This window comes from Lissotriton helveticus, chromosome 9 (assembly GCF_964261635.1).
Source record: "Lissotriton helveticus chromosome 9, aLisHel1.1, whole genome shotgun sequence".
Taxonomy (NCBI): domain Eukaryota; kingdom Metazoa; phylum Chordata; class Amphibia; order Caudata; family Salamandridae; genus Lissotriton; species Lissotriton helveticus.
This window is the reverse complement of record NC_136070.1, coordinates 494,803,515-494,829,700: the sequence shown is the minus strand read 5'-3', so window position 1 is coordinate 494,829,700 and position 26,186 is coordinate 494,803,515. Positions and strand designations below refer to the sequence as shown.

Below are 26,186 nucleotides of genomic sequence, written 5' to 3'. Positions count from 1 at the left end.
AAAGATACTTTATTTTTCTAAACTGGTGTGGAGTCCATTTGTGGTGTTTTCACAGTGTTACTGTGAGTGTTGGTATAAATACTTTACACATTGCCTTTGATAAGCCTGTCTGCTCGTGCCAAGCTACCAAGGGGGTGAGCAGGAGTTATCTAAAGAGTGTATCCCCCTTACCCTGACTAGAAGCAAGTGTCCCTATTTGGACATTGGTACCTACCTCTGCCAACTAGAGACCCCCAGATCTAAAAGGGTTCATATGTCATCTGTCCCAGATAAGGTGACGTTTGCTAACTGGGAAAAAAAGGAATAATGTTATCCAGTTCAATGTATTATTGTAAAGATTTATATGCCAGTGTTAAAATTGTTGCAGATATCGGAGTACAACTATAAAGTATTATGGTAACTTTGTAAGGTATTTTACCAACCATGTTAGATCTGCCAGCCTTAGGATGTCCCCCCCCCATCTTTTTGCCTTCCTCCCCTAATTTTCTGACCTCTTTATCGCTGGCTTTAGTACTCTGAGCACTTTACCACTGCTAACCAGTGTCAAAGTGCATGTGCTCTCTCTACCCAAGGTAATATTGGCACATAACCAGTATTTAGTTTACTTACAAGTTCCTAGCAAAGTGGTACTGTAAGTGCCTAGGGCCTGTACATTTATCGCTACTAGTGGGCCTACAGCACTGATTGTGCCACCCACTAAGTAGCCCTTTAAACAAGTCTCCGACCTGTCATTGCAGAGCCTCTGTGTGCACGTTAAAGTGCCATTTCGACCTGCCAAAATAAACATTTTGCCAGCTAAACCTTCCTTTTTAATACATATGTCACCCCTAGGGTAGGACCTGGACAACCCAGAGTGTAATGTATTTAGAAAGTAGGACTTGTAATTTAAAATTTTACATGTCCTGGTAGTGAAAAATTCCTAAATTCATTATTCACTATTGCAAGGCCTATCTTTCCCATAGAATAACATTGAGATTACCAGATTAAATTTTAGAAGTGTAATTTCGAAATGGGAAGATATAACTGGGTCAAGTTTGGTGTCTCTCTAATCACAATTTAAAATCCAAATTTATGGTGAAGCCAGATTATAAATTGCAATTCGGAAAATGCCACTTTTAGAAAGTTAGCATTTTCTTAGCCATAGCCATCTAGTGCCTGCTGCCTCTCTCTGGTCACATGACTGGGTGTAGTTGGCATTTGGGCAATGTGTATTCCTCCTAGACAGCACACACAATGGGAGCTTAGGTGGGACTGAGTGGGCCATCACCGGCACGATGGGAGGGAGGAGCTGGGCCCAACTTCTCGTACACCTAACTGGACAGTGTTCTGTCCCCACACAAAGGGCTGCATACCCCCAATAGTTGGTCTTTAGACAGGGCAGGGAGCGCAGGGTATCTGAGCACTTCAAAAGAATGCCTCTAGAATCTTCTGTCCAATTTTATGTATCAAAGAAGGAAGTCCGAAACCACCACCTCCAGTACACTTGTGGACCTGTGGATACTCTACCAAGAAGAAGGACTCTCATTTTACCGCTGTGAAAGAGACCTGTTACGGCTGAGGGCAGCAGCCAGGGTGGGAGTACTGCTGACGGCCCTTGGCTGAGTTGGGGTTTAGTCGGAAGGCGATTGAAGCCTTCTAAAGTGGAGATACTCGCAAACACGATTTATCACCAGGTACCTGTATTTCCTACAGCAGGGCAAGCGCCCAGAGCAATTATGGGAAGAGCCGAGCCAGGGGTCTGCTTGGCTCTAAGAGCTCAAACAGAAATCGATCCACCAAAGACTTGTCATGTGAACTCAGGGTGTGCCAATCGACAGTGCAACAAGTGCAGTGGCACCAGGGCACTGACTATGAGAGCTCTTTGGAACCCAATGACTACTAAACTCTGGGAAGGGGACAATGCTCCTTGTGTGCAGTACAACCCATGGCATGCCTGCCATTCTGCTGTGTGAATGCTACAATAAAGAGCTTACAAATAACAAGTGTTTGTACAATACACGCGATTGCACCCACTAAAATGCTTCTATGGTGTGGTCCAGGCCATTCCACACCGGGGTGAAAGGTGAAAAGAGACGGGGTCATCACACTGCCCAATCTGCAGAGTTTACAACGCACCTGGGAATGAGAGCACGTGCTCACAGTAACCTCCGAAGAGGGGCCGCGCTTTCGGCTGCAAGATTTGCGTCATTCTCTGTTTCTAAGGATGTCTCGCGCTATGTCACCCCGACTTTCAGGTTCTATCGCTCTGTGTCTGTATTGCTGTTGTCTCGTTCTGTACAAATTAGATGGCCGAATCTATCACTGTTTCACTCTCTCTCATGCAGTAACATTGTATAGAGTCGCTTTCATTGCTGTTCCTTTGTTGTTTTGGATGTGCACACTCCTCCCGTCTCCATGTGATCGTACCAGTTGTACTATTATCTCCCTGGGGAAGCGCACACACCAAACCTTTCTAGAGGGGGGTATTTATGGGTGTAGCTTGCAATAGCGCCGCAGGTATAGGAGCACTGGGACACAGTGGTCTGAAGGCTTTATAATTCTTTTTTTCTTTTGTGCAAAATCTGTGGCGTAAGACCCCACTTTATTGCTGGCATTATTGCCCGTAGCACTCACTCTTGTTTCTTGGAGTCGCATTTCTTGAGTTGCATATTTAGGAAGCTTGTTAGTTATTTCATTATGATGCAGCACCAGACTTCTTTAAGTTAGCCAATTTAGTTCTCTGCGTGTCTGTAATTCTGTCTGCCTGTTTATCTGCGTGTTTCAGTGAGATTGTGAATGAGTGTGTGTGGTTTGAAAGCGTGTGCGGCTGCCTCTCTGCATGTGTGTCTGCCTGTGTGTGTTTGCGCGTGGAAGCGGCTGTGTAACTGCCAAATGGTTCTTTCAGAGCACAGCCGCAGGACCTTCCTTTGTTGCTCCAAATCTGGAGCACATACCACCCAGGGCTGCCAACGCCGACCTCCTTGTGCAATAAATTGTAATAATTTAATCGAAAAGCCTGAGCAGCTGGTTGATTTACGTTCAGTCCGTGGTGCCTTGTTTGTCTTTCTCTCTAACTTTCGAGGGGGCAGCAGAGGCGTGTCATTACTTAATGGTGTCTGCTGGGTTATAACTGCTCGCATTTACACGAGTTTCAGCTATTGGTATTATAAATTACTGCGTTTTATTTATGTTTTTTATTAAAAACATTAAAAAAAAGGCATTGTCATTTACAATGCGAGAGTTTAAGCTATTGGCATTGTAAATGACAATGCCATTTATTTATCTGTTTTCAAAACCAACACATCGATAAAAGCTTTGTCATTTACAATGCCAATAGCTCAAACTTTTGCAAATGCGAGACCTATCGCATTGCAAATGCTTGTGTTTTGTTGTTATTGTTTTAAGTGTTGCACAAATACTTAACACATTGCCTCTCAGTTAAGCCTGCCTGCTCCTTGCCAAGCTCCCAAGGGACAAACACAGGTTAATTTGGGGTTTGCTTGCACCTTACCCTGAGAAGGATTGTGATTGCTGCTTAACCAGAGTTTACACCCCAGTCAACCAACAACCCAATTTCTTACTGACTTAGAATGCAGAAAAGTAGCCATTGTCTGGGAGTAATCCAACAATCCTGTTGAATTTGTTTTTACCATTGGAAGTGGTTAATGACTAAACGTAAAATTGATGAGGGACATGAAGAAAATAAATCCTGTGTACCCAGTTGTTTGTATTAAGAAAGGCCAGTTTTTGCCACTGTAATACTAATCCAGGAGACTTGTTTGAGCAGCTTTCATCCCCCATAATAACCATCGGTATTTCAGTATTCTGAGAATTGGTTTTTGTGGGGACAGCAAGGGAACATAACCACTAGCCTTGTAAAGTCCTTCTGCATGAAGTACCTGTCAGCATTTTGGTAAGGAGCTGTACTAGTGATTAACAGAGATAAACTGTCTCTTGGCAGCGTCCTTATGTTGGTCTCACAATTCACACACCTGTTCATGACTGACAATGAGGTATATTCGACCCATCAGGTCCTCTCCAAATCGCAATATTTCATAAAACTACTAATAAATCAATACTTAATTAAAGAAATGCATGTTTCTTAATCATTGGCTGTATCAACCACTACATAAACTAGTCACTTGTAAACTTCTTCAAACAATGCTTCATCTTGAAAACAGTTCTGTCCTTTGAACTGCAGTCACTTTAGGTCATTGTGACAGTACCTATATCAAAGCAACTGACTATGTGGGTGCCAGTAAAAATGAGTGACATATACACAGTGAAAAAATGTGTAGACTTAACATTGTTTGGCCGTTTCCTGGACCCCTTATTTTAAGTGTGTTCATATTTTGTTAATGCTTTCGAGATCTATATTCACTGTACCATAGGGAGCAATGGTATTTTAAAAAGGAATCCGTGTATTGACAAGGCTCCCAGAAGTTGGACGGAGAGACAGTTCAGTAAATTGTGTTCACTGCTGACACCTTGATACAACCCACAGTATGCCTTTGGTGCAGCGTTTGGCAGGATAGTGAGGTCTTCATACTGTAAGAAACAATCAGTAAAACCGGATTGCTGAATTTTTAACGTTTAAAGTGGAAAAATAGTGCCCAAAAAATGAAGCACCAACTGCAGGTACCTGGGCACGCGATATTGGGGCAAAATCAAAAGGTAAGTCTGACCGTGATTGAAAAGTGGTTCGGATACACAAGGTGGATTGGGACTGGTCTTGTGTTAACTTTAGACTTTGAGGAAATTTCAAAGAAAAGTTCATGTAAAGGCAAAGTTCAGCAGCCAAGGCAGCTTGTGGTGTCCGAGGAGGCGTATTCTGTGAGCTGCTGGAGGAAGTCATGGTAAAGGTTTCTACATTTGGGATTTTCCACTTTCTTGAAAGTTGAAGATCTCCAGAGTGCCAAAGCTGTAGGCTGTAGCTGACGAGGGCTCCACAAGGCTCTTTACCCACTCTGAGCGGAGCCACCAGACAGGATTTGCTACTGCGAAGAACGTAGTGGGAGCTACCACAGAATCCGGCCAACAGGCAATGCACGTCGGGCAGATCAGTGAACAGGTGCGTCCTGGTCTCCTGTTGGTCCTCTGGCCACTTTTTGCTGGTAAGTTTTCTTGGTTCCAAGCATCAGATTTATGGCTGAAGTTACATCTTTAGCACTACTTCAAAGAGTCCCACACTGAATGGGCACCACATAATGGGTCAGGACTCATTCCAGCACAGGCCAAGTCCGAGTTCAAGGTTTCTGGGGCTTATGTCCCTGTAGCTTACACTGGTGGCCAGCAAACTAGCCCCTGGTGTCATTCTTGCAGTCCTGGGCTCAAACAGCAAGGCATCCCTCATAAAGCAGGGCAGTCATCTGAGGGGTACAAGATTGGCTTCAAGTAGCATGGCTGTTCTCCTGGTAACAGCAGGGAAGTCCTCTATGACACAAAGCGGGCCTCAAGCACCAGGGAAGCAAGTGCAAGGCAGTCCTTCTGGGGGTCCACAGCAGGTCCAGGAGCGAACTAAAGAGTTTGTCTGAAGTGCTCAATAATTATACTTGGTGCCAGCCTTCAAAGAGGGCAAAGCTTCTGGACAGTGCTTTCCAAACCTTTCATGTTGGTGACCCATTTTTTATACATGCATCATTTCGAACACAGTAATTCAGTTTTCCTAGCAAAGCAGGTTCAATTAACTGCATTTTTAGACATGTATCATTTCGCAACACAATAATTCAGTTTTACTAGCAAACCGGAGGTTAAATCATCTGCATATAAGAGATAAGGACAAATACATATGTCATAGATTATAAATTATAAATAGCAAAAGGTATGGGGACACAAAAACCTTTCATTGATATTTTTAGAAATATATGATTTGTAAGATAACACACATACATTTCCAAAACATGCTGTCCTTTATGAGTAACAATAGGGAAATATGTGCAAGAATTAAACCATTTAAACAAAACCAACAACACTTACTGTTTTAATGAGATGAATGAGGTTGATAGGATAAACACAGGTGGTAAATAATTGGTGGAATATTAGATAAAGACACTCATTTCCTCATCAAGCATTTTCAAGCTTCCACGTTTCAGTGTAATTTTTTATTTCAGCTCATTCTTCTTCTTTAATAAGTGAAAAGTTCCCAGTTGCAGTTGAAAGAAATGGATTTCTGTTCCAATCATAGTCTTTAGATTTCAACATTTGAGAAGTAATGATGAACTTTCTCTCCGACCAATGTTAAATGGTCAACAATCAGCGGGTTAATATCACATTTCAGCTGTCACTCAGCAGTTTTGGGGGAAAAAATAAAAATTGCCTTCTTTCACTTTCCTTTTCCAAATTGCTATTTTGTCTCTCATAGTACAAGATTTAAAACATTTGAATAAAACCAACAACACACACTATTTTCATGAGATGTATGAGGTTGATAGGATGAACACAGCTGGTCAATATTTGGTGGAATATTAGATAAAGATACTTGCATTTCGTTATCAAGCATTTTCAAGCTTCCACGTTTCAGTGTCATTTTTTTAGTTCAGCTAATTCTCCTTCAACAAGTGAAAAGTTCCCAGTTGCAGTTGAAAGAAATGGATTTCTGTTCCAATTATAAGGGGTCATTACAATCCGCCATAGAGGTGGTGATTGGGACAGCCCGCTTGGATGGTGGCTGTCCCGCACGTGAAATTACGATTTTTCCTTTACACGTCTTACGTACTGATCAAGACCATTGAGTTGTTTCTTGGGTACTTTCCTCAATAGCTGCAACATTTTCTTCTTTCCAAACGCCATCTTTACCAGCTTTTTGCTTCTTAATTATAAACTTATCCATTTTGTGTTTTGGTTTGCCTTATCTTGCCCTTTCCTTGTGATCTCTGGAATGTCCCCCAGCAAATCCTGAATAGGTTACCAGTTCTGGGTTAAATTGATACTAGACTAGCACATGCTGTCTCTCATGCCTGTGTGTGACTGAAGCCTGCTATCTCCGGTGCTATTTTCTCTTGTGCCTGTTTCTGCGGTGTGGCTGTTTCTGTGGCAAGTGCTGCTGCATCCTGGAAACTATGGGGCTTCCGGGAAAAGGAAGAAATGTGGAAATCTAGAGATAGGAAGCACATGAGATACGAAGTTTAACATATATTATACCGCTTACCAGTATGGATGACATGTGATTCTTACACTACAGTCCTCATTCTTTTTAGTAAAATTTTATCTGCATTGATTGAGTATTAGATAATCATGTGAAATCGGAGCTCTCAGCATAAGGTGGGACAGAAGTAATAACTGCATTGACAATGGCTTGGACAGACTCAGGGCAGCAATGGACCTTGGTTTGGACAAGGCTAGTCATCAGTCTTTGTGCCAAAAGGTGAAAAGACAGTGTTTGGATAAAAACTAGAAGAACAGGTGCTCATTATGGAAGAATATATACTGCTGACTACTGGGAAGTGGTACTCTGCCTGTGGAAGTATTTCAGTTGTGCTAAAAAAAATACTGGCATGCCCCTTTTCCAATGCAAGTGTAGGTGTTTGAGAGTTTAAGGGTGGCAGGGTGTACTACTGACAAATAAGAGGAGGGACACAGCCTGCCAGGTAGGAGTGCAGTAGGCTCTGCCAGGAAGAGAAAGGAGGAAAGTAGGGAAGCAGAATCTGCCTGCTACAGCTCAATGAAAGGCAGGAGAGGGCGCAGGGTCTGCAGGTCAATAGGAAAGGCAGTCTGACAGCTGGTAAAGGCCGTCAGACAGGAGGCATAGTCAGGCAAGAGGAACTGAACCGAGTGAACCACTGTGTGAAAGACAAGCTGGAGCTGAGCAGCAACAAGCAGATAGGAAAGGACTGAAAAAAGAGGGCAGGGGATGAAAGGAAGAGTATGCCTGTATTGACTTGATGAAAGGGAAGCAGATCCTGTCAGGCAAGGATGGGGGCAGTCTGTCAGGCAGGAATAGTGACAGGAGAGAGGGTCAGGAATTCGGCAGACATGAGTAGGATGCTAGACAGGAGCACTAACATAAGGGGAGAAATCAGAGATGTGGCAGGAAGGAATGACAGGTGGTGGTGAGGGATTTTGAAGGCAAGAGGAACTGACTGGAGAAGGCTGACTGACATGAGGGGGTGAGGAATGTGACTGACAGGAGAGGCAGACAGGGACTGACAGGGGCAGTGACGGGTGGTGGGTCAGAGTTCCAGGTCTCATTATAGACAGGGGTAGGCCAGACAGATGGGCAGGAGAGGTAGTTTCTGACTGGAGGGGGTATCCCTGCTGGGCATGAATTTTGTGCCGCCATCCCGCAGCTGTAGTACTGCACAGCAAACTCCACCAGGTCCGGCGGCCGCTGGCGCAGCACCTCCAAGGTGTAGCCCTGCAGCAGGTTGGTCAGCCCAGCTGGAATCTCGATGCCATGGTGCTCATGGTGGTGGTAGTGCCCGGGCATCTCCGCACCATTGGGGCTCGATACTCATGGTGGCGGTAGCGCCTGGGCGTCACTGCCCCACAGGAGCTCAGCGTCAGAACCCCAAGTCAGGCAATCCAGGTGATATCTGCCGTAAGAGCCAAACCACGCTGGATTCATAAGAGAAATCACCCCTTGAATAACAGTTGGAGGATACTGAGTCACGAGCGGAATTCCAAGATGGCCGCTGACTCAGACAACGATGTTATGGTCTAGTTGTTTGGTTCACACACAGGTGTTCAAGTCTAGATGAAGCGCGCGGTAAATAACCGATGCGCACTTCACTAGAGAAGTTTTCAGAGTAGGACCCTTGCCCTAGTGCTCCGTGAACATTCCGTGTTTAATTGCCCTCATATCAGCGTTGGGTTTCCCTTTCCACGTTCGCAACCTAGGGTCGGCTAAATATCTATCTATTCTGGGTTCCAAGTATTCCGTTAGTAGGAGCGTGTGGAGGTTTTTCCCAGCATTTTCTGTTACCTCACACAAGCTCCCTGACTAACTTCAGTTAGAAGGTCATTACCGGCGGCTGAATCAGAGAGTGAGACGAGATTCCTCGCGTGCCGCGGTCTCCCTCGAGTCCTTAGTCTATCGTCGAGTCGGCAGTCGAAATTCTTCACCGGCAGCTGAAATACAAGAGAGAAAGAAGAAGAAAGAGATAAGTGACTAAATGCTACGTACAGCATCTGATGGCAATGTTTAAACAAAAATTGAACTAAGACTTGTTACATGATAAAACTGAATGAACTAAAAAATAAGATACCTTCCAAAGATGATAATCTGCATGTTGAAACCTGTACAAAAGGAAAGTAGAAATTAGAACAAGACAGTTAGGGGCATAATAGAGTAGGCTATATTATAGGTAAGGTAGAATAAAATAGTTTGGTTATTATACAAGAAGAAATTTGGAAGAGAAAAAGTCAACCAAAATAAGAGGTTGTAAGAAGCTAACAGCGTAATTAGATATAGAGATAGAGAACTAAATAACATAAATAACCACATTCTTGTTTAACAGAAAAAACTCTCTTCAAAGAATTAAAAGAATAAGATTACAACAAGAGAAAGAAGAGAAGCTAGCTATCTGGAAAATTAGGTATGAAGTAGATTAGAATAAGAATTAGATTGTTAGAGTAGAATAGGAAGTATATTAATATCTTTCTTTGATATAATTTAAGCTTTCTCAGAAGTTTGTCTGCGGGTCGGACTAAGCAAGAGAAGCAGAAAGAACAGTTCCAGTCTCTTCTGGCGTTTCTTATTTTATCCATTCCCCCTTCTCCCTAGAAGGTTCTGAGAGTCAAGTTTTATAACGGGCTCTGGGGTATCTTTTGGAGGGACTCGGGGGGGGGGGGGGGGGGGGGGGGGGAGGCAACTTCTGCTCCTGTGCAAGTTTGGTGGTAAGATTTTGCTTACAGACCTTGACACTCAGACAGACAGTGGAGCCCGGCGCCCTCCTCATTCCCGGGCAAACACTCCTGCCGGGAATGGGTAACGGAGGCTGCTCTGCGGACCGGACTGCGCATGTGCCGCACACGCTCGCCTAACGGTCTCCCTCTCCTTTCTCAGCCTATGTCTGCGTACTGTGAACTCACTAACATGTACAGTACCGGCGTCATCGTGCGACACACCCACCCATGGCAGGCGACACAGTACTGTGTTGCGACACAGAGTTTGGAAAGCTCTGTTCTAGGCCTTTCTACATCTGTAAAATCACTCCTTCCCTGCATAGCCTCCAACAGGTCTAGAGTGTCAATAAGCTGGTCTCAAGTTCTTTGTGGGTGTGCTGAAGTCAGCCCCTTTAAAATGTAAGTTTGACAGGGAACAACTTAACCCCCTCCCATTCCATGGGAGGAATACACAAAGGCCACCTACACTCATTCCGGTAACCCAGGACATAGGCTGCAGGCACAAATGGTTAGGACAAGAACATGAAAAATTTCTAAAAGTAGAAGTGTATAACAATGGTTCCTAGTAGAACAAAAAAGATTACATCTGTTATTCCCAACCAATCAGTCAATCAACGATAGCTAACCAAAGTGACTGAAAGAGTAACAATCATTAATAATGGATACAATAATAGGCCCATTTAATAGTTAAAATATGTATTATCTTCTCATAACACTAAAAAAATGCGTCGTATATGTGCTCTGTATTCACATAGTGACTATCAATTCAGACAATACAGTGTTGATGAACAGAAACGACATTGGAACATTTCAGTAATGTTGATAGGAAATATAGTTTTATATATATTCATGCTATAGATATATCCGTTTCCAGGAGCGTTGATGAAGAGTAGGTTACTCACACTCCGGATAATTTCTGATTGAAATGCAATCCCGATTTCCTCAGTTCTTCATGGCACTCTGACTGATGAGGAAACCCAACAGAATCTGACTGCAGCAACTTACAGGTGATCATCCCTTAGCCCTACTTTCTCCGGCCTTTGGTTCAATACTCTAATTACAATCAGAAATTATCCAGAGTTGAGTGCCCTCTTTCCTCCTCTCACTCACTTAAACTGCTCATGTCCTGATGATGACCTGTTTATCTAATTGGGTCGAAATGCCATTGTTATTCTCCTTGGAGCCTTTGTTATGCACTTATGTTATTGCCCCTGGTTCCGGGTATTTTTGGATTGTGCTTAGTGCTTTAAGCAAAAGGTTAATAAAAGGTGACTGGTTTAAGCAGAAGCATGATGCATCACAGTATAATAATACATATAATCCAACTGATGGTCAAGGTTTAAAAATACAATTATCTATGGTTTAACACTGAGTCTTGGTCCAGCCTCCCAATCCCATTAAAACTCAGCATTTATCTCAGCTACTTTGATAAGAGACACCATAGAGGGTGTGTTGTTGGAGGACTTTGTTTTCTGCGCTATCTCTGTACGGATAGCATTGGCAAAGAGCACTGGAAAGTCTTAAGGGTCTGTACTGGCAAAGTTAAAAGGCAAGACCTTTTGGCTTTGCAGTGGCTTTTTAGGTTATTTTCTCTGCTCACTGGATTTTTTGAGACTACCAGCTTATGTTCAGTAGGATGTTACATAGCAGAACAAAGACTATGGTTTCCAAGGAAGAGTGTATAAGTAAAACAAAGTTTTGTTTCTGAAGAAACAGTAAGACAATCACATCTTAAAGCAATTCACCAAACTCGTGCTTCTAAAGTGTTTGAGTATTTGTCTTTTATTGGAAAAATATACCCTGCTTCTTAATTTGATGTCTTCAGTGCCTGATATACCGGCATGGCTGTGGTGAGTGACTGATAGCTAGACTCCCAGAGATTCCTCTGCAGCAAACCTTACGAGTGCTATTCCCCAAACTCACTTCAAGATTTTGTGCCTATTGTTCTCCAAGTGTTTTGGTCTAAACATTGTAACGTACACAAATGTGTAACTTTTGGAGTTAAATTCTTCTTTCTGGCCCATGCACACAGTCCTTTAATCGTTTACTGGTTAATTCTCAAGTTAACTTTGGTAGAAGGAAGATGTTCATTTTTAGCCGCCCTCCCTTTTCAATCCTGAAAGCTGCAAAAAAATATTCTCCCTCACGATCTTTTCTCTCCACAGGAAATTCTGAACGTACAGGAACACTATCACAAAATGAAATGTGTGATTTCTACTAATAAATATCAGCCAGATAAGGCTCTGAGTTTGATAAAGGATGAATTTGCAATAGATTTGAAAAGTATTGTGCTCGACCATCAGCGAAAGTCACAGGATAAAAAGGTTAGTCACAATTCTTCTGTTGCATTTAATTGGTTGAAAAGAAAGACTTGTACCTGGACTTGAGGGAGGGAAGTAGGGTGCATTATGTAGCACCTGCATCCCCCTTTCGACTTCAAAACTCGAAGACCTGCGCAAATTGATGCAACTTTGTGTTTACCATGCTGTAGTTTATAATTAGTTCTCACTAACTTCTTGTGCAGGTATCTATTTTCTATGTTGGACTTATGCTGAATTCATTAACCTCTACGTGTTGGGCGTTAATGCCCGTAAAAGGTGACTGTTTGAAAGCACTGGAGACTAACGATGTCTATCAAAGTGTGCACAGTTTTGTGATTCCCCTCCGTGTTTCCACCATTTCGTCTCAATATCAGTACATGTCCCAGATTTCGAAGTTTGTCCATGTGCCCTGGTTGGTGAACAGAATTACACTTGACTGGGATGCAGCCTGAGTAGTTTCCAGTAGCTGGATGCACATCAATTCGTTTTTTGTGTATTTCAGTGTGATTCCTTAAGTGGGACTGGTATGCCCAGAACTTGGTCCCATGCATATTGTGCCACTAGAACCAAGCTATACCAGACTGATGAACAGTACTATGGGCAAAACTAGTCTGGGATTGCTCGTGTTCCAATTAGGGAGAACGGGGCCAGGCAGATAGGTTTGGACAATTCCCATTGCTGCTGGGTCAAGACTGATTTGCATATGGGTTTGCCCAAACTGAGGTGGGATGGTGTGCAGAATAACAATGGACTGGGACGCAACCCTGAATAATTGCCTATGGCTGAAATGAATTCAAGCATCCCATCCATCACTTTTTTGTATACTAGTCGGTGAACATGCTCCTAGCTGCTCAGACCTTATGTCTGTGTGCAGTATGCTCCCTACATTTTTTTTATACGAACCAATCTCCTCTGTCTACCTGTGTTCCCCATGTTACTCAAATACTGTCTGCCCATATTCCTTCCCCCACTGTGCATGAGTTGAGTAGAAGAGTTACCTTGCGCTTTGCCCAGTCCCAAATGCCTGTGTTCTTTCCTCATTTTAGCTGAATACTCATGAGAACACACTGAAATGAAAGGGTAGCCTCAAAGACCAGCTAGAACTCTCACTTGTTGCTAAATCACACAGGCAGACAGCACTGGTCATACTAGAAATGATTTACATGACCGATGACCACTCTCTATATCTGATCAGCACACTGATAAACCAGATTGGGTCCAAATTATTAGGCAGAAACTGCTAAGGTGGTCCCACAGAGCAACTTCAGCTAATGCACAGAGACACTTAATTTAATTGTATTGTTTTGTATATTGTTGTTTAATCCTACCTAAAGAAACCATCCAGCTTCAAGCTCAACAAGTGTAAGGCCTGTTCTCTGAGCTCAGGCAGTCAGTGGTTTCAAGCCAATACTGGTGCTTGGTACTTCTGTTTACCATTGGTGTCCCAGGACCTTTGGACACTATTGCACTCTATGTGGAGAAGTAACTTACTCCTTTTGTACACTGGGTACTCCAAGGGATTAAGTTAGCAGCCAAAACGGTACTCTAGGAGGTGATGGAATATTTGGAGCTTGAGACACTATACGACAAAGTAATCACAATTAGAGCAATTATTTTACAAGTGAGGAGGTCTCTAGTTGCAAACTTGAAAGGTAGGGCAGTTAAATCTAACAAAAAAATAAGAAAGTTACAAACACCTTCTTGAGGTTGAGCGATGCCCACAAACAGTTAAAGACATAGTCTCTTTAGGTCGAGCTTAGCGCAGCGCCCATGCGCTGCTCTAGGAGAGGGCCTCTTGGAATCACTCCAGACTTCCAAGAGACTTCTCCGTGTGGGTCAGACTCCCCTCACACATTCCATTGGCCTTTGCGAGTGGCTTTCAAAAATGAAAGCACACAAATGGCCAAAGGCGGGGTATGTCCTGGCCTTTTCTGTAAACGTTCACTCCCATGGCCTATGGGTTTCTGGTGCGAGCAGTATGCATTCCAGGATCAGGTTACTAATTAACCCAGCACGGTCGCTTTCACTTTCGCGACCACGCTGGGTTATTTAGTAACCTAGCAGTATCTACAGGCGGTTAAATCACATGCCTGCCTTACGTTACATAAAGCCATACGTACCCGAGTAATTCACAGGTCTTTAAACGTCCATTTACCTTTTTAACGCAACTTTAAAAAAAACAAATTATTCCTTCTTAGAGACCCCTCCATCTCCTCTACATATTGTTCGACCTTTACATTGCGAAGTCTCACCTGAAAGTAAAGCAGCACCGAGGGGGCACGGGAGGGAGCGGTCTGCATAACAAAAGTTAAATACGGAAATTACCCACATTCACACACATGCTCCACCTGCACTCTGGACCCGCTGCCCACGATTGATTAAAGGGCTGCAGACACCCCTTTTCCATCCGAAGCCCGCTCCCCACGTTGCACAGACCAGATTTAAGCGACTGGCTAACTGGTCATGGCCAGCCCCACCTCTTCCTCCTGATCGGAAAAAAATCCCTCTCTTGGAAGGACTAGTCGCCTCCCCCCACCCCCCTTTGACACTGTAACTAGACCCATCTCTGCCTCTTCCTTAGCAGCCTAAATTATTGCCCTCTGCCCCCACACCGCTTCCCCTGGCGCGCTTTCCTCCTAACCCTAATCACGGCACCTTCAGTTCACATGTGCCTCGTCCCAGCAACAAAAACAAGAAATCAACACCATTCCGTTTCTCGCGTTCGAAATGCAAAGCACACATACCCCGTTCAATCTATAGCATAATCGCAGCAGCTTGTTACCCCTCCACAAACGCTCCTTAGCATTTCCCCAACTGTTACACAAATGTAATTGCAATACCCTCGGAATAATCCGCCGCATGGCGTCCCGATGATCAGCCCACCCCCCACCGGCACTGAGGTCAGCCTGCACCCCTCCCTGTGTCCCGCCCACACCCCACCACAACACTACACAGTCATGGTGCTCATCAAGATCACCAAGGCAATGAAGCAGCGATCACCGGCATCCAGTGAAGGGGGCTGTCCGAGCCTGCAACTCCAGGGCGGGTTAGGGACCACGCTGCCAGCCTGAGATGGGCGCAGCAGAAGCCATCCTCGTCCAGACGAAAGGATGCGCAAGAATCTTGTCTAAAGCTACCTGACCCCGGGTTGTAGGCAACTTAAGTGCTACTGAAGGCCCCACTGTTACTTACAGGAATTATAGTAATTCCTGTAACTGGCCTCGGAACGCTGAAAGGCGGAATGCTATGTAAACTGTTGTCAACACATTGACAGACACAGCTATGTACACTCCGCTGACCTCGTGTGCCTACAAGCGCGCCACCCACTGTCCCTACCCTACTGCAGTACTAGTGCATCTATTCTATTCACAGCCCTGCATTGCTAGGAATCAAGGCATGATCATTATGCGGACGAAACAACTCTTCATTCGTTACCTTCCGGTTCTTTTTTTCTTTCTTTTATTCCATCCTCTTTTTATTCTTCTCTTTCTACTTGTTTATTTCATTGTTCCTTTTAGAAATGAAACACCCGCTACCCCAGCAAGTTGCCACGCTGCTTCCCTACTTTCCCACAATCCTCCTAGATATCCTTTGACTCCCTCTGCGCTTCCTGCATACACATACACTTGTGTACACATACAAAAGTCCTCCCACACCACCTACATTTTCTCCCTTTCCTAAAATCCGCTTTCTTGGTGTCTATCCTAGGCATACAGACCCTTCTGCTCTCCCTCCACTTTCACACTCTCTCTTGCACCAGCACTTGTGCCCTCACACAGCTGTCGTCTCTCCCCTAAACACCCACCCTGCCAGGGTCAGTGCAGCCCCCCACATTGTCCCACCAGTTTCGGAAGCCAACTCATGGCCACTCCTCCTTGGAGCCCAGATGGTGCTACACATTTATCTCCAGGAAGAAATTAAACATTCAAGGGGCTTCCTGTCTTTGAAGCATTTTGCGCTTTGAGTCTCACTTTTATTACCTTGACATGCCTCAGCGGGAGTAAAAACCTTTTCTGGATGGACCCGCGGAGGGTTAGTACCACTCAAATTACCTTATCAACATATTTATCATCCTTTTAATTTCAAACATTGTAATGCCCATATTCTCTTTGATTGCCCAGACCTCAGTGGAATGAAGACATTCAGTTCCTTCACCTCTCATATAATTTTCGATCACATGTATGTGAGGCTATACGACTTATAAGGTCCCAAAGGCGAGACCTATTGGCTATGCCAATGCTTGTTTTATGATGAACGTACTTCCTTGACATCCAAGTGTAACTCCGATCTTGGCCACTGACGGGTACCTAGCTGCACAGTCTAGTTTCTAATGGCTCAGTTCCTGTGCCGTCCTCCACACAGCCGCGGACAGCAGGGCTGGGGTCTTGCACTCTAATGCCAGGCAGCTCCTCTTTCTGCATGGCAGTGCAGCTTAGAGAGTGTGTCCTGATCAGAATTTACTGCAGGGACGTACTGTAGATCTTCCTTTGGCGTTGACTCATACAGACCCTCTAGTTCAAAGGGAGCTCAGTAGTTCTCTTTAACTGGGGTCAATGCTGGAAAGCTCTCACGTGGCTGTGCCACATAAATAGAAATCATGACGTCAATGAGCCAAAGTGAAGGATCTTTTTATCAGCGTTTTACTTCCCATATACTCCTCACATTATCGGATGGGTGGACTCCAGTTGGTCAACCGAATATTTTTTGTACGGCCGGTCGTTCACACTCCCTGACCGGGGATATCCGCGCTTTCCAGACAGAACTAACTGCTCTCACTCTGCCCTGTGCAGGAAATCCATGTTATTTGGACTTCTTCCCTGAACTGACACTGTAAAATTGGAAATGCTGCACGATTTGGTGTTTCCGCTCCCTGAGACTCGTGGTAATTCCCTATTGTTATCTAGTTTGCCACTCAGAAATGTCACCACTTTTTTCTGTAAAAATTTCCTGGAGGAAACCTCTATGAATGCGTTATTCCCACATCAGATGTAATTCCCAAATCTGTACTTACTCACCACTTATTACAAGGGCCAAAGTTGGGAAGCCGGAGATCGTCTTGAGGAAATTCAAACCTGACTGAGCCAGCAAAGCAGCTTATCTCAGACTTTTGTCCCAGAGCAGCAATCAGGATGACCAGAAACCGGGTGTGGATTCCCTATGGGGCACTGCAGAGGAAAGATAATTTGATGGAGGTCATGTCCATAAGGCAATAAATAGGGGAAACTTCAAGCCTGTGCTTCATTTAACATGTATGATAAATAAGCCATGCCAGGCAATTTCATCTGGTTTGGTGCACATGAAAACATTACAATTGAAATTAACTGGAAAAAACAAATGTTAAAGTGAGGTTGTATTCAGGTGAAAATGTCAGTTATGTACGGTATTAAACTAAAAAAAACCACAAACTCAGTGTTATCAATGATATCATTTTAGAGGTCTTCAGTGATAACATCAATTTATATAGAACGTGTTGTCATATGCAGTGCATGGTGGGGGTGTAAGTTAATGGTTAACTCAGTTAACTACAACTGGTGAATTTCAATGTTTATTTTTTTCTAGTTTTCACCTAACTGAAATCTCACTTTAACCTTTGGATTGGTTGTCTGTGTATTTCTGAGGTTTTTTTGTAACTTCAAGTAAGATGATATTACCTGATCTGACTATAATATCAGTTTTAACCTTTGTTTCTCGGGTTCTTTTAAAATGAAATAACACATTATTACTACCCCTAACTATAAAATCACTTTACCCTTTGTTTTTTCAACTTAAATTAAAATATTATCATACCTAATTATGCCTAGTAGGCCCTTCTCTACACAATGAGGCTTGAGTATGTGGAGGGAGTGAGCTCTCTGTGAAGAGCGGCACAGAGAGCGCTGCCTCTCTTTAGTAGGGGTTCTTTCACCTATTTGAACATGGGTGTCTTGAGAGATTGGGCTCCCCATGAAGAGCAGCACGGAGTACAGGCTGTGAAGTAGCGGAGCTTAACCATCTAAGGGGGCTTCTGTGCATAGAGGAAGTGGGCTCTACGACAGTCTGCACACTCAGTGCTAACAGCGCACAGTAGGCCTGGCTCACCTAATAGCACGTGTGTTTGGAGTGTTTTAACTCTACAAGCACTGAGCACAGCCTTTGCGTAGTAGGGCTTGCCCAACTTGTGAGGCTTGGGTCTCTGGAGGGAGTGAACTCTAACCATAGTCTCCGTTCTAATCACTATGTGTACTTTGGGCATGCCCACCTAGTGTGGCTTGCTTTCTGGAGTGATTGAGATGTATACCCCATGTGTGCATGGAGTGCATACTATGCATAGTAGGGGATTGCAACATAATAGGACTTGCGTCTCATAAGGGAGTAGGCTCTACGCACAGTCTGCACGCTGATTGCTGATTATGCGTAATAGGGGGTCAGACGGCCTAATGGGGCTTAGGTCTTTGAAGGGTCTGCAATCTACGCACAGTCTGAACACTGAGCACAGACTGTGTAGTAGGAGCTTTCCCACGTAAAAAGTCTTCATAGTGTCATGAGTGAGCACTCTATGGAAAAAGATTTGCACGGCCCAAAGTCTGTGTTTTATAATCTGTCTGTCTGTCTGTCTATCTATCTATGTTTTATATAGGTGGATATAGATTCTTTTGGTGTTATTCTTGGTCCATTTTTTTCTTACAGGACTCGCACTGCAACATAAATAAATGTTTAATCTTAATTTCTCTGAAAATGCTGTGCAGATTTATATCAAATCAGAAAAAGCACTGGTTCTGGGGAAAGATCTAACTTTCTGACAAATTTGGTGTAATTCTGTTCAGCCATTTTTTTCTATATTGTTGTCTAATTAGAATTGCATGGGGGAAAGCATTTGAACTCCCTCCCCCCCCCCCCCCATTTTATAAGTCACTGTTTGACAGATCACCCCAAAACTTTACAAGAAGCAACTGAGGTGGAAGGTTGTAAAGGTTTGCCAAACTGTGCCAAATTGATTCGTGAAACAAATACCTCCCACGCCCCCTACCTATCCATAACTACACAGTGGCATATTTCTATCAAGTAGACTACCATCCCTGGAGTAGAGATTTTAAAAAAAAGTCTGTTCTCATTGGCACCAAATGGTTTACATGTTTAGAAGCTTGATAATCCTGCTAAACAATAGGAAATAACACTGATGGGGAGTTGCACAAAAATCATCAAATGTCACCTCCAATTCATTAGCAGATTTCCTGTACACTGGCAGGAGGACCACAGGGATTGTTCGAAATCTGAATGCTGACCAGTGTGTCCCATCTGTCTGTCAAATGCAAACCTGTCTTGTTTGTAGAATCAGAGTTGTGAGGAATTAGTGTGCGATTCATTGTAAGTCCGACGAAGTTCTGGCCTGGTGTTGGAGGAGACCTTTCCTTTGTTGGTCAGAGTGAGATCTGAATGGATCCCAGTACCAGTGTAGACAGAGCGCTTGATGTGATTCTTAGAAAATCTGACTATGTGGTAGACCCCTTTAGGGTGGGCTAAATGGAGATCAAGACTAGGGAGCGCTGGGGTGCGAAAAAGAGGGAGAACTGATAATGTGGGGGAGATGGCACACTAGTGGTTGTGGCTGGAGGGAACCTCTCCTAGGACGCTGGGTGACAGATTGGGGGGCGGGGTCCCTGTTTGTGCTACTTCTCCAAGTTCAGAGTGGAAAAGACCTACCCACTTTGGTCAGAGGGAACTCCTGAGTGACGGATGGAGAGCCCTGTCAGTTTGGGCCAATGTGAGTTCGAGAGGTGAAGGTTGGTGCAAGCACATCCCGGACCTAGGCAGATAAGGATAACTCTTAACATCTTTCCCAATTATGTTCCACCCTTGCCCATGGTGAGTCAAAGGAGATCTGCAGTGAGGTGGCATGGGCATCAACCCATCCTGCTTGAGAAGGTCCACTGCCATCCGAGTCTGAGGTACCTTGCCAGGTGAGGAATATCGGTTTCCTATGTTTAGTGCTGGTAAGCATGGGCATCGATGCGAGAGCGAGGGGCACCCTCTGATTGTGTATGAGGTCGAGGTCTGGGAAGTGCACAGACAGCTGTCCTTACAATTGTGCACAAGGGTGAGCCCTGCTATGCTGCAGACACTGAGCTCATTGGTGAGAGAAACAAATCGAATGGTCAATGCTTATGTTTTATAATGAAATCTGATTGTGCTTCATTCATTATGTCTCAGCTGCCATTCTACTTCCATATTGTATAATTCTTTTGGCCTTAAGTTGTAACTATTTTCTTCTGTGCCTAATTAAATTCTTTGTTGTTTGCTTTTGCTGAAACAGAATTTTAAAATGAAGAAAAGTGGAGACGACCAGGAGGACCAAGGAAGTACTTCTCAAGAGTCAGAAGTAAGAATTTTCCTTTTGCTTTTAGATGTTGTTCAAGAATATATTACCTGCTAATGTATAGCCTGCAATAATGTGATCAGGTTCCCAGATGTTGGGGATTGTCAACTGGTGTAAATGCTTTGATTGCTCCTCTTAGTTGCTGTGAACACATTTAATCCATTGTTCGATGAATTTCTCTCTTTACCAAATATTAACTGCAAAAATAGTGTGACTTTTCCACTTGTAGCCACTATTTTAGTGACAAATTTCAGTCCTGACATTTTCAACCAGCAACCGCTTGCCCCATTTCAGAGAGCTTCTCAAGTATATAAATTCCGTCCGCTTAGCTATACAAACACATCTTTTATGGTATAACAGTGATTGGTTGCTACATGCTAACTGGAAATACCTATTTTATGTTTGACTTGGGAGCAAACTGTCAAGAATCCCTCTCCTTCACTCCACAAGTTCTTCTCTATCTTTCCCCACCTCGTTCCTTCCTCTCCACCTTCCATCTCCCCTTCTGAAGTCATCTATATTGTTCACACTGCCATCAACTCTTATGCCCTCTCTGACTCCTTTGCCCTTTCAAATCATTAAAACTTCATTTATCACTACACTTCCTCTTGCCTACGGGACTGGTTACTAGCTTATCTGACTTAATCTGTTAAAGATATTACCATACTTAAAATGCCCCCACTAATCACTCTATTGCCTCCAACTATAATTCTGACGCATTCCTCTCCTTATTTCATTAACACACTTGCATGCCACCTCTCCAGCAGTCTTTCGATTGGACAGCCTTGGACTGCGCTCAACTGTGAATGCTCTGGCTCAGGTTTTGAACTTGAAAACTCTACCTACTACTAACATCCTTCCTCTGCCCTCAACATTCTATACCTCTCTGTTTCCTTTCACATAGTGGATCACAACACAATCTTGTGAGCATAGCCATTCTTGGGAATTATTAGTGCAGTAATCTCTTGGTTTTCACCCTACCTAGTCCACCAAACCAATTCAGTGTCTGGATGTTTTGAACCTTCCTCTCTGCCAATAAAGTGACTTCAAGGCTCTGTCCTCGACCCCTTTATCTCTCTCTCTCTACTTAATGTCTTGTGGCACCTTTATCTCCAGATGAAGATACCACATACTTGTCAAAGGCATACATAACCCTCCCAGTCCATAACCTGCCATTCCACCCATCATGACATTTTAATACATCCATAAATATAAGGTTAATAATAAAGTCCTTAATAACTTCCTTTTGCCATTTTTAATTCCTCTAAATAATGGGTGTTTATGTGTCCCAATTTAACGGCCTTCCTACCCCGGCCAAGGCTTCATAACCACTGATTAACCAGTCGGAGATTAGGTGACAAATGGGTCATGCAGCAATGTAGCACTTGCCAGTTGATGGAAGATTGATTGAAAGTAATTGAGCCATATGGTGCGACTGCAGCTCCAATAATGCTTGGGCACAGGCCTAAAGGGTTGTGCAGCCTGGCATGGCCAGTTCACGTAATTTCTTAACTTTATTAGCTGGAGCTGCACAGGATCACACTAAGTGTCTTTTAGTGAATTTACACTTTGTTACGTAAAACAAAGCATGCTTTGCAAAGGCACTTTACCTCTCTTAGATGGCAGTTGGGTTTTCTCGTAGCGACAGAAAACCCCCCTGCTGGTCACATCTCAGTACATATTAACCTCCTGGCACCTGTGGTAATCCATGAGAAGGGTTTGATTCTTCTGTATGAGATATACCTGGGAAGAGAAGGAACTACACAAAGTTGCAAGGTGTGCTCTGTGAGGTGTCTGGTGTTTTTCCTTTGGGGTTTTACACAAGAAGGGCCTTTATTCATAAGAAGAACATGTTAAAGCTCCAATCCTTCCGTTTTAAAAAGCTGTACTGAACTGTACCCACATAATTTGCAATCAGTGCCAGAAATCCAGTAACTTAACCTTTGTAGGGCCAGCCAGGTTACACCCTAGCATACATTGACATTTCTTAACTAAGAAACTTGAAAAAGACAAACCTGCCTACTGGTAAATTCCCACTATATCTTGAACAATTAAGCTAGAATTTTAAAGTGTCTGACATTCTATAATAACTTTCCAGTACTATAATGCTAAAGGATTTTAAAATGTATGTCGTTTTAAGTCTCAACTTTGATTGGATGTTCATATATAATGCATACTTAATTATGGTTTTGATTACCATTCACACCCTCTTTTATGGCAAGCCTTGACTGCTTGACCTAGCTACTGAGGTGAGACAATGAAGTTTTGATGGTCAATCCATGTGCGACCAAGGACTCCGAATTCGGGTCATTGTGGAACACGCGAGAATTGAAGAGTCACAGGCTGGTTGATGGTATAGTGTGGTTTATTAAATTGAACTGATATCAAAGGATGAGGTTTCTAAGCCTGCCAGAACCAGCTGACTGTTTTGAAATCTCTTTCATATAACTATCATACCTTTACAACTGCATTCCACTAATATGGCAACAAGCTAGAGGGTTGGTAAACAGCACATAGCCAAATAAAGCATTAGATCATACTCTTCCGATGGATACATCCTTCCACAGATTACTCACCTTACGAGTGATCATTGCAGAGTCATACTCTCCCAAATAAAGCTTCTCCCCAGCAGTAGCTCTTCACTACTGCCAAGTTGCACCCAGCAGCTTTAGCTGCTACTCCGTCTCTGGACAAGACAGCATATTTCTTTTCCCTAACTTTTTATTGAATAAAGCCAAACCGGGAAGGTAAAATCAAAAGGGGAACAAAGTGCAGTGCATTACCATTAGATCAATCCTTTGAGGTAGTGGCACCTACAATTAAAAATAATATTGACATTATTCCATCACAAGATCTTCCAGATGCGGGGAGGTATCGTCAAAGGGCGTGCAAATCAGTCCCCTGGACACAGTCCATGCCTCCCAAATTTTCGTCCATTTTTGTGGGCACCCTCTACTCTTATATACCACCCTCTTCGCCTGCATACACCAGTCCATATCCGACTCCCAATCACAAAACTTGGGTTTAAGTAAGCCCTTCCAGGTTCTCACTATGTTGCTTTTCGCTACCATACAGCCGAGGGAGACCCTAACACTCTCGGCTCTAGACAGATCAGTCTCTTCCCAGATATTAAGGAGACATAAGTGGGGCAAAACGTCAATGGTTTTGTGACTGGTCGCGGACAATGCTGACATGACCCTTCCCCAGTAAGGCTAAAGAATCGTGCATACCCACCATTGGTGCAGGTACGTACCAATTTGGCCACATTCCCTGGAGCAGGCAGGGGAGCACAGGGTCCCCATTTATTCAGCGCTAAACTGGTGTAGTAAGCCCTGTGTAGGAGTTTAAGTTGAATGAGTTTTAATCGGGAACGGATCGCCACCTCCTGGGGGGAAGCCATTGCCTCCTGCCATTCTTCATCATCAGTGTCTCCAACGTCCTCCACCCATCGTGTGTGAACTTTCCCTAATGTGTCTGGTGTATTGTTAAGTATTTTGCGATATGTCAGGGAGATAGCTTTTTCCTGCAGGTAGTCATCTTGAAGTCTATCCTCCAGGGGCGAGGAAGCAGGTAGTTCCATGCCCTTGGGTATCGCATTTTGTAGCGCATTTCGGGCTTGGATATATCGAAAGGGTTCCCCACTCTGTAATTGGTAATCTCTCTGGAGATTGCTCTCGCCCACAGATCGCCCACCCTAGAAAGACCGATCGTATCCCACTTGTCGAAACCGGGGTGCTTCAACAACATTCCCAGTTGGTATGTGTCCTGCAACGGTGTAACCCTTGTGATTCTAGACTTCCACCCCAATGCTGTTGTCGTGGCGTGCCATATAACAATTGTGGTAGAAGTCGGGTGTATTTTGGTGCCTGGTCCTTCCCACCATAGATTGCTCTGATATAATTGCCGGGGAGCATGTTATGTCTATCCATCCTGTAGGCGGGGTCTGTCCCCGGACGGTGCACTCAGTGATTGACGGCCAGCTGGGAGGCCCAATAATAACTTTTAATTGCGGGCAGGTGGATACCTCCATCGTACCAGCTTTATGCAAGTTTAGTCAAAGCTATTCTAGGGGCACCATTATCCCAAAGCAAGGAACGTACCTCTGCTTCAATTGCGACGAAATATTGTGCCAGGACCAAATAGGGTGTGTTCTGTAGGGCATAGATAAAGCTGGGAAGTGCCATCATTTTATAAAGAGCAGCTCTACCCAGTACGGTAAGGAGCAGGGTCTTCCAGTGACTAATGTCTGCCTGAAAGCAGCGTAGCGGGGGAGCCAAATTATGGTCATAAAATCTTTCAGAGTCGAACATAGTGTAGATTCCCAAATATAGAAATCCATCCGTGACTATTTTAGCCCTGCAATCCTTAGGCAGGGTTGGGTGAGCCCCGCTTAGAACATAGACAAGAGACTTATCCCAGTTAATGGTGTAACCAGAGTATTTCCAAAAAAGACCAAATATATGTAGGACACGGTGAATGGAGAAGTAGGGTCTGGCCAAATAAAGCAGGATATCGTCAGCGTAAATGCAGATTTTATCCACTCAATCCGCTGACCAATTAATAAGCGGGTCCCCCCGATCGAAATTGCTAGGGGCTCTAGGGCCAAATCAAAAAGCAAGGGGGAAAGGGGGAAAGGGGACATCCCTGCCTCGTTCCCTTCTGCAGTGTAATTGTTCCCGACCGACCCCCGTTGACTGTATTGCGGGCCAGCGGTTCTGTATTCATAAGGCGCACCCAAGATAAAAATCGCTTCGCGAACCCATATCTTTCAAGAGCGGCAAGTAAAAAAAAAAAAAGGCAATTTGATAATGTTGAACTCCATCTTGGCATCCAGAGATGTAATCACTGCATACTTTCGAATTGTAGCCGCCCTGCCTAGAACCCCGTGGAGGCGTCGAAGATTGAGAACGGTGTTTCTGGGCGGCATAAAACCGGATTGGTCGGGTGGAGCAATGTGTGGGGATGCCGCGAGAGGTGGCGTGCGAGGATTTTAGATACATTTTTTACTTCTGGGTCCAGGAGGGAGATTGGCCTGTACGAGTCACAGCGCTTCGGGGGTTTACCCTTTTTTATAAATAACGATTGTGTTGGCCAGTCTCTGTGTGGCGGGCAAAATCCATCTGTGTACACTTTCCTGGTGCATCCATGTGAGGTATGGGGCAATGGTGGTAGCATTTGTTTTGTTGAGTTCAATAGGGAGGCCACAGGAGCCCATGGCTTTTCCGGACTGTAGGGCGCCATTCGCCTTGGATACCTCTTCAGCGGTCAAGACGGAATCCAAGTCCTCCACAGCTTGATGGTCAAGAACAGGGAGTCCCTGGGTGTCCAGGAGTTCTCTTGCTGCCTCGTAGGTGGGAGCCTGTGTGGAGGTATAGACCCGTTTGAAGTGATCAGCGAACGCTTCCGCGATCCCGGCTCTATCATGTGATCTAGTCCCTTCCTGACCCACAATCTCATCTGTTGGCTGTATCCCTTTTGTTGACCCAGGCTAATAACTTGCTCACCTGTTGAGATGATGGATATGATTTGACAGCTTGTCGCCCCTCTACAAATCAGTGTATTCTGTACTTTGGTGCTTGAAGCTGGCACCCTTGACCGGCAGCTTTGCTCCCATTTTGTATTTTGGTGCTCTGAGGCTGATGTTAACTTCCTCAAGGCACATTTGTCTTATGTGTTGCATTTTCCACTTA

At 44.1% G+C, this 26,186-nt stretch overlaps 1 protein-coding gene across 1 annotated transcript in view; it reads left to right on the top strand.

Annotated features, from left to right (window-relative positions):
* The window catches only part of SNAPC1 (small nuclear RNA activating complex polypeptide 1), a 149,425-nt gene that overhangs the window by 55,581 nt on the left and 67,658 nt on the right, over positions 1 to 26,186 (top strand). The window contains exons 5-6 of the mRNA XM_078660332.1: positions 11,988 to 12,146; positions 20,434 to 20,499. Of these exons, the coding sequence (XP_078516458.1) occupies positions 11,988 to 12,146; positions 20,434 to 20,499 (225 nt within the window). The remainder of the gene's footprint in view (positions 1 to 11,987; positions 12,147 to 20,433; positions 20,500 to 26,186) is intronic.